Source organism: Crocodylus siamensis, chromosome 3 (assembly GCF_052110815.1).
Source record: "Crocodylus siamensis isolate JL-2025a chromosome 3, ASM5211081v1, whole genome shotgun sequence".
Classification (NCBI taxonomy): domain Eukaryota; kingdom Metazoa; phylum Chordata; order Crocodylia; family Crocodylidae; genus Crocodylus; species Crocodylus siamensis.
In genome coordinates, this window is record NC_143397.1 from 238,495,091 (window position 1) to 238,513,821 (window position 18,731).

General features: G+C 43.3%; 1 protein-coding gene across 2 annotated transcripts in view; it reads left to right on the forward strand.

Annotated features, from left to right (window-relative positions):
• The window catches only part of MTBP (MDM2 binding protein), a 62,349-nt gene extending 43,833 nt beyond the window's left edge, over window positions 1-18,516 (forward strand). For both annotated transcript variants that reach the window (XM_090040571.1, XM_090040570.1), the window contains exons 17-22: window positions 3,218-3,313; window positions 9,032-9,298; window positions 10,661-10,910; window positions 12,057-12,170; window positions 15,753-15,818; window positions 17,855-18,516. In XM_090040571.1, the coding sequence (XP_089896697.1) occupies window positions 3,218-3,313; window positions 9,032-9,298; window positions 10,661-10,910; window positions 12,057-12,170; window positions 15,753-15,818; window positions 17,855-17,893 (832 nt within the window). In that variant the 3' untranslated portion in view covers window positions 17,894-18,516. The remainder of the gene's footprint in view (window positions 1-3,217; window positions 3,314-9,031; window positions 9,299-10,660; window positions 10,911-12,056; window positions 12,171-15,752; window positions 15,819-17,854) is intronic.
• Window positions 18,517-18,731: the final 215 nt, after the last annotated feature.

Genomic DNA, 18,731 nt, shown 5'->3' on the forward strand with positions numbered 1-18,731 from the left:
TAGAATGATCTGTCAGGAGTGCAGATCAAGGTACTCTCAGAGAGAAAAAGGATCTGGGGATAACCAATAAAAGGACTGTGCGCTCAAGCACAGAGGTAGAGAAGAACCAGTCAGAGATTTACTAGCCAAAGCAGTGGTTGCCAAGCTTTATAAAGCTAAGGACCACTGTCTCACAGATAGACATGCACCTTTAACAGCTTTTAATTTAAAAGGAGTCAAAGCAGTGCAACTCCAAGGCTGCTTACCCCATAGCCTTGTTGCACTGGTGTGTAGAGATTTGTCCAGTGATGTTTGTTTTTTTTTAAATATGTCCTGCTTGGTGGATTGGTTCATGAGCACCTCTCTGATGGACGTGGTGCTTCCCCAAATTATCCTAATGCCATTGGGTTGAGAAAGCAAAGGTAGAAAGAGCAAGTCCATTGAGGGGGGTGTAAAATCCAGCAGATGTCTGCTGCTGATGCTTCTTTATATAGTCTCCTCTCTCTGTCTTTGGAAATTATTTCCAAGGCCCCTGCAAGATCCTCTGGGCAGTCTGGTGGTTGTGCCAGAGGAGAAAGCAGACCTCTTTAACGAATTCTTCACCTCTGTTTTCTTGGGCAGGGACCGGGACTTCCCACCGTGATGCAAGACAGACTCGAGGGGAACGCCTCGAGACCTCAGGTTGGGGAGGACCGGGTTAGAGAGCTTCTGGAGGGGCTGGACGTGTTCAAATCAGCGGATCCAGATGCTCTCCACCCCAGTGTGTTGAGGGAGCTAGCAGGGGTTATCGCAGGGCCCTTGGCACGGCTTTATGAGCGCTCGTGGTGCTCGGGACAGGTGCTGGATGTTTGGAAGGTCCCCATCTTTAAAGAAGGGAGGAGCGAGGACCCAGGCAACTGTAGGCCCATCAGTCTTACCTCGATCCTAGGGAAACTCTTTGAGAAGAATATCATGGAGCACATCTGCGATGGGCCGGCCTCAGGGAAGATGCTCAAGGGCAACCAGCACGGTTTCATTAGGGGCAGGTCGTGTCAGACCAACCTGATTGCCTTTTATGATCAGGTCACAAAAGCATTGGATGCAGGTGTCACTGGATGTAGTCTTTCTGGACTTCAGTAAGGTCTTTGACACCATCTCCCACCCCATCCTCATTAAGAAATTGGGTGACTGTGGCATTGATGCCTGCACAGTCAGATGGATTGGCTCAAGGGTCGCACTCAGAGGGTGGTGGTGGATGGGTCCTATTCAACCTGGGAAGAAGTGGGCAGTGGAGTCCCCCAGGGCTCAGTCCTTGGGCCCGCGCTGTTCAATCTCTTTATCAGCGATTTGGATGACGGGGTAAAAAGTACCCTGTTTAAATTTGCTGATACCAAAATTTGGGGTGAGGTGAGCACGCTAGTAGGGAGAGAAAGACTGCAGCAAGACTTGGATAGGTTACGGGTGGGCTAGCAAAAACAGGATGCGCTTCAACACTGACAAGTGCAGGGTGCTGCACTTGGGCAATAGTAACCAGCAGCACACTTATAAGATGGGAAACTCCCTTCTTGAGAGCACAGAGGCAGAAAGGGATTGACTCCAAGAATCATTATTGACTCCAAGATGAACGTGGGCTGACAATGTGAGGTCACGGTTGGCAGGGCTAACTAGACCTTGTTGTGCATCCACAGATGCATTTCTAGCCGGGCCAAGGAGGTGATCCTCCCCCTCTATGCAACACTGGTGAGGCCACAGCTGGAGTACTGTGTCCAGTTCTGTGCACCCCACTTCAGGAGGGATGTGAACAACATGGAGAGGGTCCAGAGGAGGGCCACCCGAATGATCCGGGGACTACAGGGCAGACCCTACAATGAGAGACTGCGGGAGCTGAACCTGTTCAGCCTTGACAAGAGAAGGCTGAGGGGAGACCTGGTGACAGTACATAAACTCACTAGGGGGGCCAGAAGGGTTTAGGAGAGACCTTGTTTCCCCTCGCGCCGCCTGGCATAACAAGGAATAACGGCCACAAGTTGTTGGAGAGTAGGTTTAGATTAGACATCCGTAAGAACTACTTCACAGTTAGGGCGGCTAGGATCTGGAACCAACTTCCAAGGGAAGTGGTGCTGGCTCCTATCCTGGGGGTCTTTAAGAGGAGGCTTGATGCCTACCTAGCTGGGATCATTTGAACCCAGTTTTTTTCTCCTGCCCTGGCAGGGGGTCAGACTTGAAGATCTATAAGGTCCCTTCCGACCCGACTTCTATGATTATGGCATGGCTATTCCATGGTGGTCTGGACTAGGCTCACAGGCCAGCCCAGAGCATTTCTTTAGTCTGTTTCTCTGCCAAAGTTCTTTTGGCTATCAGTAAGTCTTCTTTTAACCCATGCCTTACTTGGAAATAGTTCTTAATTGTCATGTACTTTTCAAAGAATGTGTAGATGATGGGGGAGAGTGAGGGCAGGAGCAGTGTGTTGCTGTACTTTCTGAAAGGAGAGATGGCCAGCCAGACAGAGGGGAGGCTGCACCTGGGTGGCTCCTGCCCCAGCGTATGGGGCTCCAATCTCTAGCTTCTGGCCCCCTTTCATCCACTTGCCTGCCTGAAGGTGGCTGCTTACTGCTCCATGTAAGTGGAGGGGTGGAAGCTGGTTAGGAGCTGGGAGTGGAGCCACCTGACTACAGCTTGTAGAAAAAACATTTAAAGCAGTGTCCATATCTGAATCATTGAATCTCTCCGAATTGATTCGGAGGGTTCCGATTCGATTCAGAGAGATTAAAGGATCTTCTGACTTGATATAGAGATTCGGCCACCGAACTGGGCCAACTCGGCTGAATTGAATCAGCGACTGAAGCTTCATACATCCCCAGTGTAAATATGTATATGTTTGATTTTTAGTATATGATTTGGTTTTTTATCTATAATTTGTTAAAATGATATCTTCTGAAATAATTTTTGTGTGCAGCCCTCAACAGCTCATGGAAACTGTCCCCTCAGCCAAAATAATTGCTGACCCCTGATTTATAGTGCCACACAGAACAACTCCTAAGTCAGCTGAGGTCTCTTGAGGCTTCTCTGATACTACATTGTTGGTAGTTGCATGTGATTTAGCTTTGCTTAAATTGGACCTTAATTGAATTATGTGTTTACCTCTTACTGAAGCCACATAATCCAAGAACCATGTTCCTTATTGAACAATTTGTTCTGATCACTGGAAAGCTAATCCATCACAAATGCTGTTGTTAAAATATATATTTTTCTTTCCTAGTGACAATGCTTTTCTTCTGACGCCAGAGCTCTCTCCACGGAAGCTGAGAGGCCTGCCTTTTGAAAAAGCAGCAGGATGCCATTATCATGGACTGGAGTAAGTTCCCTGGACTCTTTGATATGATTGTTTCTTTAACACTACTAATCAGCATAGACTTGCATTATGGGTGGCTTCCTAGTCATTCACCCTAAATGCTGTTTATGGACAAGTAGTTCTAGGAATGTATGTGACTGAGTAATAGTTTCATTCAAACACAACTTTTTGTTTCTTTACATTTTTCCAAATTTCCTTGTATTTCCTTTTACTTTAACCTCATGATTTGAAACTGGCATCAACAGCAATATCCTTCTTGGGCTGGTTCTGAGAATGTGACAGGCTACAATTTCACGCTCCTTGATGCATCTAAATCAGTCCTCCCATCAAATAAAAGAATCAGCAGAAGTTTATCGTGTAGGCCATGATTGACAACATCAGTTATTTATCAGGTGCTCCTAGGTCATTTATTAATATTGATGCTTACTACATATCTTAAAGATAAGATCAAAAGCAGTGTGAGGTTGCTGGAAGTAATAATACCTGGCTGATAATGGAAGTTACTCCTAATAATATATTGCAGATTACATAGTGTGTTAGGGGCTAGGTGAATCAACAAATATTTCTATAGCTAGGGTATTGGGCCAAGACTACTGCATGCCAAGCAGTAAATAGAAAATGAGTTTATGCATTGTTTGAGGGAAGGAGAATGTCTCATAGCAAATTACTGTCTCCTGCTAAAAAAAACAAGCTGTGTTTTCAGGCTGCTAAAAGCCCATTATTAGGCTCTTGATGCTAATGGGATTTTAGCCATTAACTTCAGAGATTTAGAAGGGTTGAGTCTGTGGCAGATGTCCAGTAAATGATAAAATAATTTAAATATAACATAAATCAGTTTCTTTAGTGGATCCAACATAACTTCAAGAAGATTTGTTGTCCAGGTAAGTTAAATCTGGTGGGTTTAGGTTTCTGGATGCTGTTCTTTGTGTAATGTACCGTGAGTGTATCTACATGAGACACTTTACTGCACATTAGACTAATGCATAGTAAAGCATCACCGTCTACACGTGTGCAGCACTGTGTGTTAAATTAGTCTAATGCGCTGTTTGCTAGTACCAATACAAGTACAGGTTTCCCTCACTTTATGCTGTACATTCATTTCTGGAAAACGGCATATAACTCAGATTCACGTAAAGGGAACCTACTTTACAATATAACAAATAGGGATATGTTTGAGGACCTCGACTATACTGACCACCAGACACATTTCTACCACTTTTACGAGACAATTTTGGTACTCGACAAAAGCAGACAGTACACATAACCAAGCACAGGGCACTATCATAACGGGGATGGCACAGAAATACGTTGCAGATGAATGAGGAGCATAGATCCACACAGGAGACTATATGTTGCTGCGTGTCAGTCCCACAATGCACCACACGAAGCATCTGACTACGGGCTTCCACCACACTGATCTTATAAGAGTGAATTTACCTCACATATAACAAATTTTTGGTCATCTTGTAAGAGTGAATTCACACATACAGAACCCACATAAAGTGAGGGAAATCTGTACTAGAAAAAAGGCATATTAATTAATGCACCAAAGCACATGTGTAGACTCTGACTGGAAGCAGATTGCTCCTGGTCAACCCAGGCAGCACAGGGCCACAGCTGCTGCCTGGCTAAGTCCCAGGTTTCATAGAGTGGGGGAGTCAGAAGCAGACCTGGACTGAACTGCTCTCATTGGGAGCAAACTTCCTCCCAACATGCACACGTTCAGATGCATGCCAAGGTGCAGTTTCATGCTCCTCAATTTTCTGCACAGAAAATTCAGGCACATTAATTGCACATGTAGATGCACCCAGTAATAATCAGTTACTTCCATGTTTCTTCGTATTTGTGTCCAGGAGGAAAACTTTGGCTGTAAGATTTAGGCCACAGAATTGAAGGGTAGTAGTTAGGATTAAACAAAATTTCTGGAATAATGAACCAATGGTAAATACATGGATCTAGAGTTGCAAAAAGAAAGCAATTGCAATAAAAACAGACTGAGGGAAATGACAGCTTGCTTAAAATGAAACATTTTCATCTTTGTAAGAGACAAAGAGCTTATTATCGAGAATATAAATAAATACCTTGAAATTTGGAAGTTAAGAGAATTTTGTCTTACCAGATTTTTTACTTAATTTTTCTTGTGGTGAGCTCATTACTAAAGCTGATTAAATGATCTCTCTTAAGAAAAGCTCACTTCCTACTTAATTTTTTCTTACTGAATCTTTTTTCATAGAAAATGGGTAGTGCTGGCCTGAGAATTTAGGAGCAGTGCAGTATGTCACCAGAGATCAGAGCACAGGTCATGTCTATACAGGGATAGAGACCAGAGAGAATGCCTTCTATTTCTTTTAGTGATCCCCTTCACTGAAAGATTGAGCCCCTGCAGTGAGGGAGGGGCTGGGGTAGGGACAGGTGCTACCTAGTTGGGGCAGGGTGGGGCACAGAACAATGCTGCAGTTCATCTGGCGGGCACAGGGGGCATGAAGGGGTGGATAGCTCCTGCACTCTGCTCTCCCTTGGGGGAGACATGGGGGGCATGTGTCCCCCCATGTGTGTACAGGGTGAGGGTGGGATGCCCATTGTGCATGTGGGGCCTGGGGTACTTCAGTCTCTTCCCAGTGGCTGCACTTGGGGTGAGGCAGGTGGTGGTGATGCTGGGAGGGGAGCTGTGCTGCTGGGAAGTGGCTGGAGCAGCCCTGGCCCCTGCCTGCAATGACAGCCTGTATCACCCCCACACACAGATCTGGGGGGACACATGCCCCCCATGCCTCCCTTTGTGGTGTGTGCCCTCCCTCCCCCCCATGCAACCCGGACAAGCAGCATCTCCGTCCCATGCCCTACCCCACTCCAGCTAGGCAGCTCCTGCCCCAGCCCCAGCCCCACTCTGTCCCTCACTGCAGGGACCTCCATCTTCCTCCCCCATGCCCCTTGGCCCCAACAGACTTGCTAGTCGAACGTTGCTTTCCAAGCTGCCAGGCTGAATATCAGTAATTGAATCGGTATCGGCCAATATGGTTGGTCAATAATTGGACATTGGTATCAGCCCAAAAAATCTTTATCAGTGCACCCCTACCCAAAAGAGTTTCTGTATTGAGGTATTTTTGCATCATGTGGAACTCTATACTATGCGTAATGTCTGTCCACAGCATAGGTGGTAGAGGAAACAAGTAATAGCATATTATCTTTGAGAAAATGGCTACCTTAGGATAAATTGAGAACAACATATATAGCAGTGGTTTTCAACTTGTGAAATCCCAGGCGGTCCTCAGACTGTCTGAGGTGTCTGTGAAGGATGACTATGATCAATCAAAAGTATGTGAATACCCACACTTACAGTTCAAGGAGGTCTGTACCTCTGTTCAAAATTTTTTAGGAGTCTGCAAATGAAAAAGGTTGAAAACTACTGATATTTACAACATAGTCTTATCCCTGATCTACATCAGACCTGGGTAAGTTATACCAGCACAGGGCTGCATGACTTGTCTGTTCCTCCTTTTTAATCCAGCTGACCTTTTTTAAAGAATTCTTTGCCTCCATATTGCTGAATAGGGACCAGGACATTTTCCCCACTAGGATTATGGACAGACTCAGGGGAGGCACTGCCATGCCTAGGGTCAGGGATGACCTAGTTAGGGACTTGCTGGAGGGACTGGACATATTTAAATCAGTAGGTCCAGATGCTCTTCACCTGAGGGTGCTTAGAGAATTGGTGGGGGTCATAGCGGGGCCCCTGGCATGGGTTTATAAGTGCTTGTGGGGCTCTGGCCAGGTACCAGAGGACTGGAAAAGGACCAGTGTGCTTCATTTACAAGAAAGGGAGAAAAGAAGAGTAAGCCAGTTAGCCTCACTTTGGTCCTTGGGAAGACCTTTGAGAAAATTATCAAGGAGCATATCTGCAAGGGCCCGGCAGGGAGGTAATGTTCAGGGGCAACCAACATAGGTTCATTGAGGGCAGATCCTGCCTGACTAACCTGGTTACTTTTTATGGTCAGGTCACAAAGTCCCTGGACAAGGGCATCAAGGTAGATGTAGTCTTCCTGGAATTTAAGAAGGTCTTTGACACTGTTTCCCACCACATTCTCTTAAAAAAACGTGGTGACTGAGGCGCTTATGCCTACTCAGTCAGATGGGTGGCAAATTGGCTAGATGGTCGCACCCAGAGAGTGGTGGTGGACGGGTCATTTTCGACCTGGAGGGATGTGGGCAACGGAGTCCCCCAGAGCTCAGTCCTAGGGCCTGTACTGTTCAACATCTTTATCAGCAATCTGGATATGGGTGTGGAATGCACGCTGTCCAAATTTGCTGATGACACCAAGATGTGGGGTGAAGCGGGCACACTGGAGGGGAGGGACAGAATCCAGTTAAATCTAGACAGGTTATAGAGGTGGGCGGATGAGAATAGGATTCAATGCAGACAAGTGCAAGGTGCTGCATCTGGGGAGAAGGAACCAGCAACACACCTATAGGCTGGGGAACACCCTTCTTGTCAACACAGTGGCAGAAAGGGATGTTGGAGTCATTGTTGACTCCAGAAAGAACATGAGCTGCCAATGTGAGGAAGTGGTCAGGAAGGCTAACCACACCTACAAATGCATCACAAGCAGGCCCAAGGAGGTGATCCTTCCCCTCTATGCAGCATTGGTCAGTACTGTGTCCAGTTCTGGGCGCCACACTTCTAGAGGGATGTGGAGAGGGTCCAGAGGAGGGCCACTCCCATGGTCAAGGGGCAGTGGGGCAGGCCCTACAAAGAGAGGCTAAAGGGCCTGAACCTATTCAGCCTCCACAAGAGAAGGCTGAGAGGGGACCAGGTGGCCATTTACAAACTTACCGGGGGGGACCACTGAGAACCGGGTGGAGGCTGTGTTCTCCTGGGCACCACCTGGGGTTACTAGGAATAACGGCCACAAATTGTTAGAGAGAAGTTTCAGGCTGGACATCGGAAGACATTACTTCACGGTTAGGGCTGCCAGGCTCTGGAATGGGCTCCCAAGGGAGGTGGTGCTCTCTCCTACCTTAGGGGTCTTCAAGAGGAGGCTGAACATAGATATTTGGCTGGGGTGTTCTGACCCTGCACTTATTCCTGCCCTGAGCAGGGGGGTCGGATCTGATGATCTGTGGAGGTCCCTTCTGACCCTAAGCACCATGAAACTATAAACTGTTTTGTGTCCAGATCCTTGTACTTAGCTTATATAATCAGACTTTTATACAGACCTCATCACCAAGATTGGAAACATGGACGGGTTATTAGAAGCCTTCAATAAAATCTAAAACAAGAGGATTAATAACTTGAAAGTATTTACTAAGTGCCTGATTTATAACAGAAAAGAGTTCCTTTGCTAATTTCCTTATTTGAGATCAAAGGAAAAACTAAACTTCTATAATGCCAAATCCTGCATTATTATTCAAGCAACATTTCCCTTGGCTTCTAGGGAAATTTTATCTGATAAAGACACCTGTGAGTTTTGATCTATATGTAATATATAACCAAATTTCAGTTTATATGGCACTTGAATGTAGCTGAACTCATCAGATGTAATGGGGCTTATTAGGTCATTTAATGTAGTTTTCAAGGGCATTGGAGAATGCAGAAAATGAGAGGCATTGGAGACCATTCCATAGTTGAAAATTAGCCATTGTTTTTCTACTTTTTTCTAATTGGGAAGATTTCTAACTCTGTTATATTAGTCACTACCTTTATGTTCCCATTTGTTTCAATTTTAGATACTGTCTTGATAACAGGAAAGCTTTAGAGAGAGATGTGGGATATGCTGAACTTCAAACTCGTCTTATTCGTTATGAAACACAGACCACCTGCACAAAAGAGTGCTGTCCTGTACCATGCGTCTTAAGCCCTCTTCCATCTCCTGCAGTATTATCAGAGCCTGGTAGCGTGCCTGATGGGGAAGCTTTACAAAGTGAATTCAGAACAGAAACATCAAGGCTAAAACGCAGATCAAAAGACTTGGATTGCTTTTATCCCAACAAAAGGTAACGCACTAACTAATAATAACAAAAATGTTATCATGAAATATCCTAATACATTTTGTATAAATGCATCTCCCTTTTAATCATGTAATGTTTTTAAAGGAGCTGCTACAGAAATGTTCTAGTGTAATCCTTTTGTACAAGTTCATTTTTTCTGAAGTGTGATCTAGTGTTGATAGCTTTAATCAAAACCACAGGGCCGAGACGCTCATATAAGAAAAGAAAAGTTGCATCTTGCAAGGTACTGAGTGTCTTAAAATACCTTTTGCAGGCTTTGTAATTATTATTTGTAGGGCAGGAATGATTCGGGGTTTAGATTACTGGGCACTGTAGATATGTAAAACAGCACAGACTATGGCCCAAGAATTTACCACCAAAGTGAAGACAACCTGTAGCAATTCTGCTTGCCAAGCCCTCAGCACTCCTCCTTCTAATCCTAATTCCCACTTCTTCAGAATTCTGCACTTGCCCAGATTGGAATTATTCCCTTATCATCAAACCATTAAAATGAACAGATTCCACCACCAAGCAACTGTCACCTTATTACTGTGATACTTACCTAGTCTTTCTGCCCAACTGTTTGTTTACTCGTTGGAATACCCATGTAATTGCAAGTAAATTCTTGAAGCATGATTCATATCATATTTTATATATTTGTCTCACTGAGCTACCAGACTTTGGAGTTGTACTTCCCAGGATCAGGCTGTTTAGGAGTGAGAACTACTCTTACTGCCAGAGATCAATCTTCATAACTGCATAAAATGTTACTCAACTTTTTCCTTCCAATAACCAGCAACTCAACTATTTGGGCTGTTTTTTCTCTAAAGGTAAAGGACACAGAGTGGTTTAAAGCACTCTACTTGATACTACTTTGTCTTGAACTGGAACTGGAGAGTAAAGAACTAGGTGTAGTGACTGGGCATGCCTATATTTTTCATATTTACTGGATAAGAAGGGGAAATAGCCACATTCTTTAATCCTTAAAAGAAAGTTGTGGGGACATGGAGGGCTGGGGGAAGAAATTTCTGCAGTCTTTCTGACCACCTCCCACTTCTGTATGCATCTTTCCTGTGTTTTTACAACTAGCATGATTTGTTCCCAGCTGATTTTTTTCTGTAGCGTTTGTGATAGCACAGATTGAAAAAAAACTACTGTGCGTTAACCACACCAGTGAACAAATTGATAGGTAAGAAAAAAGTGTTCTTCCATCAGTAGGGAGGAAATATAGATAACAGTTGAGTGCCTCGCACCATTTTCAGCCTCCGTTTGAGGAGTAGTCTATGTTTTTGCAATATTTTAAGTAGTAGAGGCGAAACCCCAAAGATCATAATCATTTAAAATCTTTTTTCATTCTTTTCTCATCAGACTAACAAAATCCGAAAGCACAGATTCTGTCCTGTCTCAGGCAAGTGGAAGTAGTGGGAGTCACCATTCCATTGCTGCCACAAGACAATCCTCAGAAAGATCAAGATCTCTAACTTCTGTGCCTGTTAAGCAACCTAGTAATCAACCTAAAAAAGTATCCACGAAGGCTGGTTCGACAAGTCAGAGAAGTACGCAAGAGTCGGAAACTTCAAAGCCAGTGAAGGAATCAAGATCTCAGAAACATACACGGGTAAAGATTTTGTTCTATAAAAATGAAATAAGACTACCTCACTTTTTGTGTCTATTTCTTTTTATATTGCCCTAATCAGGTGAAGCCTGATGAAATCAAGGAAAATTATGATTGTAAGTCATGCAGGACAGCAGGAAAAGTACTATATATTATCTAAGCTAAATACAAAGGTATGATGTATAAAAGCAGAAAAAAGGAAAATGGATACCAATCAATATAAATTAGAGGCTTGGAAATATAGAAAACTGATGAGTAAAACTAAAGACACCAGAGAAAAATTCATGCCTGGCATTAATGATGGTTAGTCTGATAAAAGATATCACCAAAAAATTCTTACCACTCATATCTCCTGGACTATAATCCTAACTTAAACTCTACTTAATGCCTTACCTTGCATATTTTTGGTAACCATAATAATAGTTACAGGACTTCACATCTGTTACAATAAAAAGGGGAAATGTTTTCATCCGATGTTGACTTAAAAGTAAAAAATGCCAGTGCTTTGTGGAAAGGGAGGGATTGTCTCCCAAATTCCATTTCAGAAGGATTGAAATACAGTTTTTTAATGACAGACAGATTCACAAGAACTTTCTAGTCAGGAAGCAAAGGACTTGCTGTTTAGATTTTTCCCCACAGAAATTTGGATTTTACAGAAAGGACATTTTCCTTCAGTAAATTATTTTGATGAGAAAATTCCTTACCAACTCCTATTTGTACATCATCATGTGATACTTCCCAGTTGATGAGGATTTAAGAAGGATGTTGCACAAATTATACTTGGGATAAACAATTTTAATTATGTATGAAGTGATACAGTATGTACTGGTAACAATTGCTCAGCAGTGTGTTTTAAAGCATTCTCTCTGCAGAGCACTTATATTAAGTTATCTTCAACACTCCTGTGAGGTAGATAAGAGAGGGTATTTTCTGCATTTATCAGGTGAAGGAGATGGAAATATATTGTTTAAAACTATCTAATGAATTAGTGGTAGAACCAGAACTTGGACTTCAGGGTTACCAAAACTCCTGGTCTCTTGTACAATTCACTTGTCTCTCCCTAAAATTAATCTTTGGAGCAAGAGAGGAAGAAGTTATGTTTGGTTTTATTCTTGGTCCTGATTTCCAAGTGTGCCTATTGTTTCCAAGATGCTGAAGGAAGTGGTTGCTAAAACACTTCAGAAACACGGCATTGCAGAGGACCACGAATGCTTTGCACCCTGCAGCCAGCGATTGTTTGAGATATCCAAGTTCTACTTAAAGGTATGTGTTTCCTTTTGTTCTCTCATATGTATGTGTGTGTAGTTACTCCACCAAACCCACATCCAGGAAAAGAATGTCATGCTCAAGTATTAACATACCCTTTAATATATTTTAGCTTCTTTTGTATTTTCATTGTTGAAAAATATTTGGTAAAAATGAGAGTAGTCAGCCCTTTTCCAAAGCAAAGTATGTGGAATCCCAAGATTAAAGCTGGTTTTTCTGCCATAGACTCATACTGCTGTTAAATGGGGGCCACACATTAAAATATATAAGAATCCTTCAATCCTGCATATAACTGCAGGTTCTAGGAGGTCCAGACTTGGTAGTATCAGTATTTCCCAGTGACTAGGGAATTACCACATTAGCCATCAAAAAGCGTAAGCTGGAAGAGTGTAAGTAGTGTGGACTTTTACACATTTTCATTCTGACGGGGACTGGTTATTAGTGATTTGTCTAAAATAAGAGCTTAATGCTAACTGCACATGTTCAGTGTGCGTTTTTTCAGGCAAATAAGTTACTGGGAAAGGATTTTTTGGCAAACAGAGTGTAGGTTTGCGTCACTGTAACAACATTGCCAATATTTGTTTTGCATAATTTTTAATCCTTTACTTCGCTAAAACAGGGAGTTTGTTATGTGAGGTATTTATTTAAATGTATTACTTCGCCACCTACTGGAGCTATCAACTAGCCATGAACATCTGCTGTTTCTCTTCTATACAAGAAAGGTTTGCAAAGCTTGGTCTTACAATTCCTGTTCCTTATCCAAAAGAACAGATCCGCCTTTGGTCCACTTGTCATAAGAAGTGATGCAAGTTGTGCATCCTTCTACAGACTGGTAAAAGGAACCTGGCATAGTAAAGTACCTTCCATCAAATTAATGCTGCGTGGGTGCATTAGTAGACACTGAGGAGTCAGGATGAGATATAACCAAAAAAGTAATCAAGAAGAAGATGCAGAATGGGCTGAAGTTTCACAGTTTCTAGGGTTGGAAGGGACCTGAGCAGATCATCTAGTCTGACCCCCTACCATGGCAGGAAAGAATACTGGGGTCAAACGACCCCAGCAAGATGTTCATCTAACCTCCTCTTAAACACCCCCAGGGTAGGAGCCTGCATCGCTTCTCTTGGAAGCTGGTTCCAGACCCTAGCCGCCCTGACTATGAAGTAGCGCCTCCTGATATCTAACCTAAACCTACCCTCTGCCAGCTTGTGACCGTTATTCCTGGTTGCTCCTGGCAGTGCTTTGGGAAACAGCGACTCCCCCAATGCCTGCTGATCCCCCCTGACTAGTTTATAACAGGCCACAAGATCCCTCCTCAGCCTTCTCTTTTGGAGGCTGAACAGGTTCAGGTCCTGTAGCCTCTCCTCATAGGGCCTGCCCTGCTGCCCCCTGATCATACGAGTGGCCCCTCCTCTGCACCCTCTCCATGCTGTCGACATCCCTCTTGAAGTGTGGCGCCCAGAACTGGACGCAGTACTCCAGCTGCGGCCTGACCAGTGCCGCATAGAGGGGGAGGATCACCTCCTTGAACCTGCTCGAGATGCATCTGTGGATGCATGCCAAGGTGCGGTTGGCCTTCCTGACTGCCTCTCCACACTGCCGGCCCATGTTCATTTTGGAGTCATTGATGACCCCCAGATCCCTTTCCGCCTCCGTGCTGACAAGAGGGGAGTTCCCTAAACTGTAGGTATGGTGCCGGTCGTTCCTCCCGAGGTGCATCACCTTGCACTTGTCTGTGTTGAAACCCATCCTATTCTCGTCCGCCCACCCTTGTAACCTGTCTAGGTCTGATTGTAGCCTGTTGCATCCTTCCAATGTGCCCACATCCCCCCACATCTTAGTGTCCTGAACAATGACTGTGATCATCACTGCCACAAAAGAAACATAATGGTTTACTCAAATGTAGCTGCTTTATTGTTCATTCCTTTCTTAGTTTGCTTTATGGTGACATGACCCTTCTGCTTCAGCTATTGTAAGCTGCACTTGCTTTCCCTTCTCATTGGTGCAAAATGCCAAATACTTGAACCTGCTTGCATCCATTTTCTGACCATCTTATGTTTCCCTCCAATTGCATGAATTCACTGCTCTTTCCATCTGTTGAATGTAGCCTTGCTTTATACCTATTAGTGTTTTGCATTGTACTAAATTAGGATTGCTTCATTGTATAATAACTAATCTGACCCTTAGTCTGGAGATAGATATTAGTGTATCGTCAGAAGTTCTCTCCGGACTTAACTTGCGGTAATTATCAGTCTGTCTCCATTCCTTACTGTATTTTTCTTTTCTTTTAGAATCTAATCTAAACACCAATTGCAGAGGGTTTCACAGACTTCCCTTGCATAAAATACATTTGAGTAAACCATTATGTTTCTTTTGTGGCAGTGATGATCACAGTCATTGTTCAGGACAAAGTCCACTGATTACAAAATGAAGAAAGAAATTTCGATAAAACCCATGCTGGGTAATCTTTACATTTCTTTGTAATGTCCTCTCCCACTTTCTGTGGAGTGCACAGCAGTCCAACCCTTTTTCACCTGGCAGCATTGTATGAAATCACATCAGCCAGGTTTTTACAAAAAGATGAGAAGTATTTTTTCAGAAGAGCCAAAGTGATTTGTAAGTCAGTGGCTCTTCTAAGATAAACACTTGAAAACGTTAGAGCTGTAAGAAACCAAAGAATATAAAAGGCAAACCCAGCTCACAGGAGATAGGGAAGAGTTGATGAGAGAAGATGGCATCAGATCTGTTTCCTTGTGGGATACTGAAAGGAAGGAAAAGGGATGGAGAGCTTAAATCTGATGTTCAAGATGAGATAGAGAGAAACCTGCTGCCTTCAGCCTTCCAAAGGCCTGCTTGTCTGAGGTTACCACCAGACTTTCCCCTGTGGTACTAGCTGGTGTAGCCCTCACCAGAAACCTGCGGGAGCTTTTCAAATCCAGCTCTGTACTGCACTGTAGGCTAGTGCTAATGGTGTGGTATTATGGGCTCCCCAGAGATGCGTTGCATCCCTTAAAGGGGACAGAATGTATACAATAGATTGCTTTTCCTTTCCTACTATTTTATATATTCATTACTTCCCATGAGCTTTGACTGTGGAGGGATGAGACTCCAACAGAACAACTCTGCCCTGATAAGGTGATTTCTCCTTTCTGATTTCCACCCCAATTTTCCAGCTTAGCTCATTCATTAAATTTATTTCTGAGTCCTGCTCTTTGTTAAAGGCGGTGTCATACATCCTTTGGTATATAGGCTTTTCCATTTTTAGAGTTATTAGATTTTTGAGCATCCTATAGTGGATCTACAACTTTGAAAAACCATATAGGAAGCAGGAAGGGACTAACTAAACTATGAAACCTTGATGACCAAGTTTAGGCAGTCCCTGGTCACTACAGGAGAGGCACAAACCAGTTTTAATGGATTTGGAGTGAGGACACTATCTGGTAATCCATTTTCTTAGGTGAGGGAGTCCTAGCCGGTCCTCCTGCAGGTAACCTAGTGTCATAAGGTAGATTATGGAGTTGGTACATCGGTGTTCACAGCCCTCTTGGTTTCATTCTTTACAATAATACGTTTTGTGTTTAGGACCTGAAAACTTCCAGGGGATTGTTTGATGAGATGAAAAGAACAGCAAATAACAATGCTAAACAGGTAATCCTATCTCTGTGTGTTCTGGAAAAGTGTTTCTTTGTAGTAGGATTACATTGCTTACAGTTGCTACTACTTCCCTCTAAGGTTAGTTGGTGCACAGCCTTCATGGATAAATAGAAGAAGTTCCCTCAGTTGTGTTCTTGTTATTTCCTACTTTGGCTTGTGAGCATGCTTTAGAAATCGGTGCTCTGTGAACTTCCAGTTGCAGACATCAGTGTGTTGCGGTAATAGCAGCTACTGTAATACTGAGAGAAATTTGAAGTAAGGAAAGTGAGACTCAAAACCCTGTTTCACATCAGTGAGAAAAATGTTTACAGTATTTTTATTTCTCCCAGAGGAGTTTCTTACAAATGGACCATTAAGGGAGTTTACTCTCCTCTGCTGATGGCAGTAACGTTTCTATTCAAAGATCATGAAACAATAAAGGGACTTTAAAAAGGAAATAAAATTCCTGAAGAGGAGCAGTTGCCAAAATGTCAGATTTCAATTCTCAGGATAGATAACCATAAATAGAAGCCTGAGGGATGGCTGGCTGAGCCCATATGAGTGTAGGGTGAATATTGTCTTTAGTTTTCTGTGCTGTAAAACAGAATACAAGGTATGCCCCTTCCCTTCCCCAAATGGTAAAAACCTTCGGAGAGGCCGAGAGGAAAGTGCAGGATAAAGCAGGTCTGTGAAAGAAGCCATGGGGGCCTATTTCCAAGTTACACTGATTGTAAGAGACCAGCAGTAACTGTGCAGAAGTCCCGTGTCTCCATGCCAGCTCGACCCTTCACAGTATTATGTATGTTACTGCCAGTAAACAAGCCTTAAGGGGGTGGTATTTCCAGTTCACAGATTGAATAGTAGACAAACAATTATGCAGGGCTTCATAGGAAGCCCATGGCTTTGTGGTGAAATAGAGTATTAGCAGTCATAAAATCCTCAGTGGTAGGTGTTCTTCAGTCACTTGCATAAGGCCTCATTGTGCCGACTCTGTAATGCAGGGATGTCAAACTCATCTGGTCCCATGGCCCCCGTGGGCCAGAAGAGTGGCACAGGGCTGTTCCTGCAGGCCAGATCAGGCCCATGGACCTGCCACCTGCCCACTACACACACACCAGATCCTGTACTCGCTCTGCCTGGTCTGGGGTGAGCGTCATGTGTGGGTGCTTGATCGGGCATGGAGGGGACCCACCTCCCCCCAGCATGCTGGATCTAGTGCCCACTCTAGCTGCTCTGGGACTGCACCACAATGCAACACCCACCCTAGACTGGCCAGAGCAGGTGCCAGATCTGGCATGTGTGGAGAAGGATAGGGGAGTGAGGGAGGCAGCAGATCTGTGGGATACACACTGCCCCGTCAGAGCGGGTGCTGGATCCAGCATGCACGGGGGTGCCCAGCCTGGCCCTGTGTAGGTGCTAAGTGCAGCACTGGTTCTAGAGTGGGAGCTGCATGCAGTGTGCCTCCCAGGCCCTTTGTGCAAGGCAGCTCCAGCTCATGGGGTCAGCTCGAGACCCAGGAGCCAGATGATGGGGCTCCATGGGCTGTATCTTTGACACCCATGATAGACTCACATTGACTAATGGTCTGAATGACCCCTCTGCCTGGGGAATTGCAACAGATGTAGCTATAGCACCAATAATGAAACTGTAGCATCAACAGTGAAATTAGTATGTATTCTTGCCATTTGTGGGTTTTTTGCATTTGAAAAGTAGGAGATGGCATTATTTTGAAGGTAGGCACCAGTTATTTAGAATTGGGAGCATTCTGCTAACATGGAGAAATTATGGTACATTAAGTCATTTTGGGGGTCTAAAAATGCCTTTTTGTAGATGCAAGGCACGCTTTAGCATTAAAAATGCAGTTATACAATAATATCCATGTCTGCTTTATCTACTTTTGATATCTCCTTGAAAAATGGAGCCTCCTTTAAATCTCTTGGCAAAGTAAGCTTTTTCAGTTGCATTTATCTGACCTAGACTATTCCAGATGTCATTTTTGAGCAAAATTAAACCATACATTGGAAAACACGGCTTCTTCTTTATTTTATTAGGTGATCGAATGGGTTTTGGAAAAGGCTAACAAACAGTGATGCAGAATCATTCCGTATAAATACCGTTCACATGCTGCCCACAAACTTCACAGAAAAAGCACAACACGTTCCAATAACAGTGTGAAGGCAGGTAACATGTATGAACCAAAAGCCTGAAAGGCTGAGTAGAAATAATTAGGTAGACTTAATTCCCAAGTTCGGGAGGATATTGCAGCACGGAAATTTTATATGCAAAGATTTTATTTTTAAAAATCTGTAAGGTAGTTTTTTATACTACATGCATATTTATTAGATGCTTGTCAAAAGGAATGCAACTTAGATTTTGGTGAACAATTCTAGATGTGGTGTGTTGATTTTTATTATTTGGGATGAATAACTGATGCCAAATGTAAATATAGTAACAGAACCGTTTTATTATTTTTGCACAATATTCAAGGAAGATATTTGTTCTGTTTACAACTACTTTTTGTTCAACAAAGTTAACCTGAAAGGTTTACAATGCAATAAAACTGCTATCGCATTTTATAGCACGGCTAGCTATAATTTCATATTTCTTCTGCAATTGAAATACAAATGTGATTAAGACTGAAGGCACAATAACCCTTCCAAGTTGTATCAAAAGATGTAAAGACTATTAGTTTTGAATAAAGCCCCAAATCAAACATGCAGCTTATAGCAATTATTTTATGGTTTTCATACTTCTTTGAAGGCTGACACACATTCTCCAAATTTGTCCAGGATGAAATGGAATGCAAGGAAAGGAGCTTTCGATAAAATGGCTTACAAAAGCTTCATTGGGAATAAGGCTGCTCATGCTTAGGCTTTAAATCCCATGTGTTTTCAGTATACTTTCTCATTTTGCATGTTACAAGAGAAA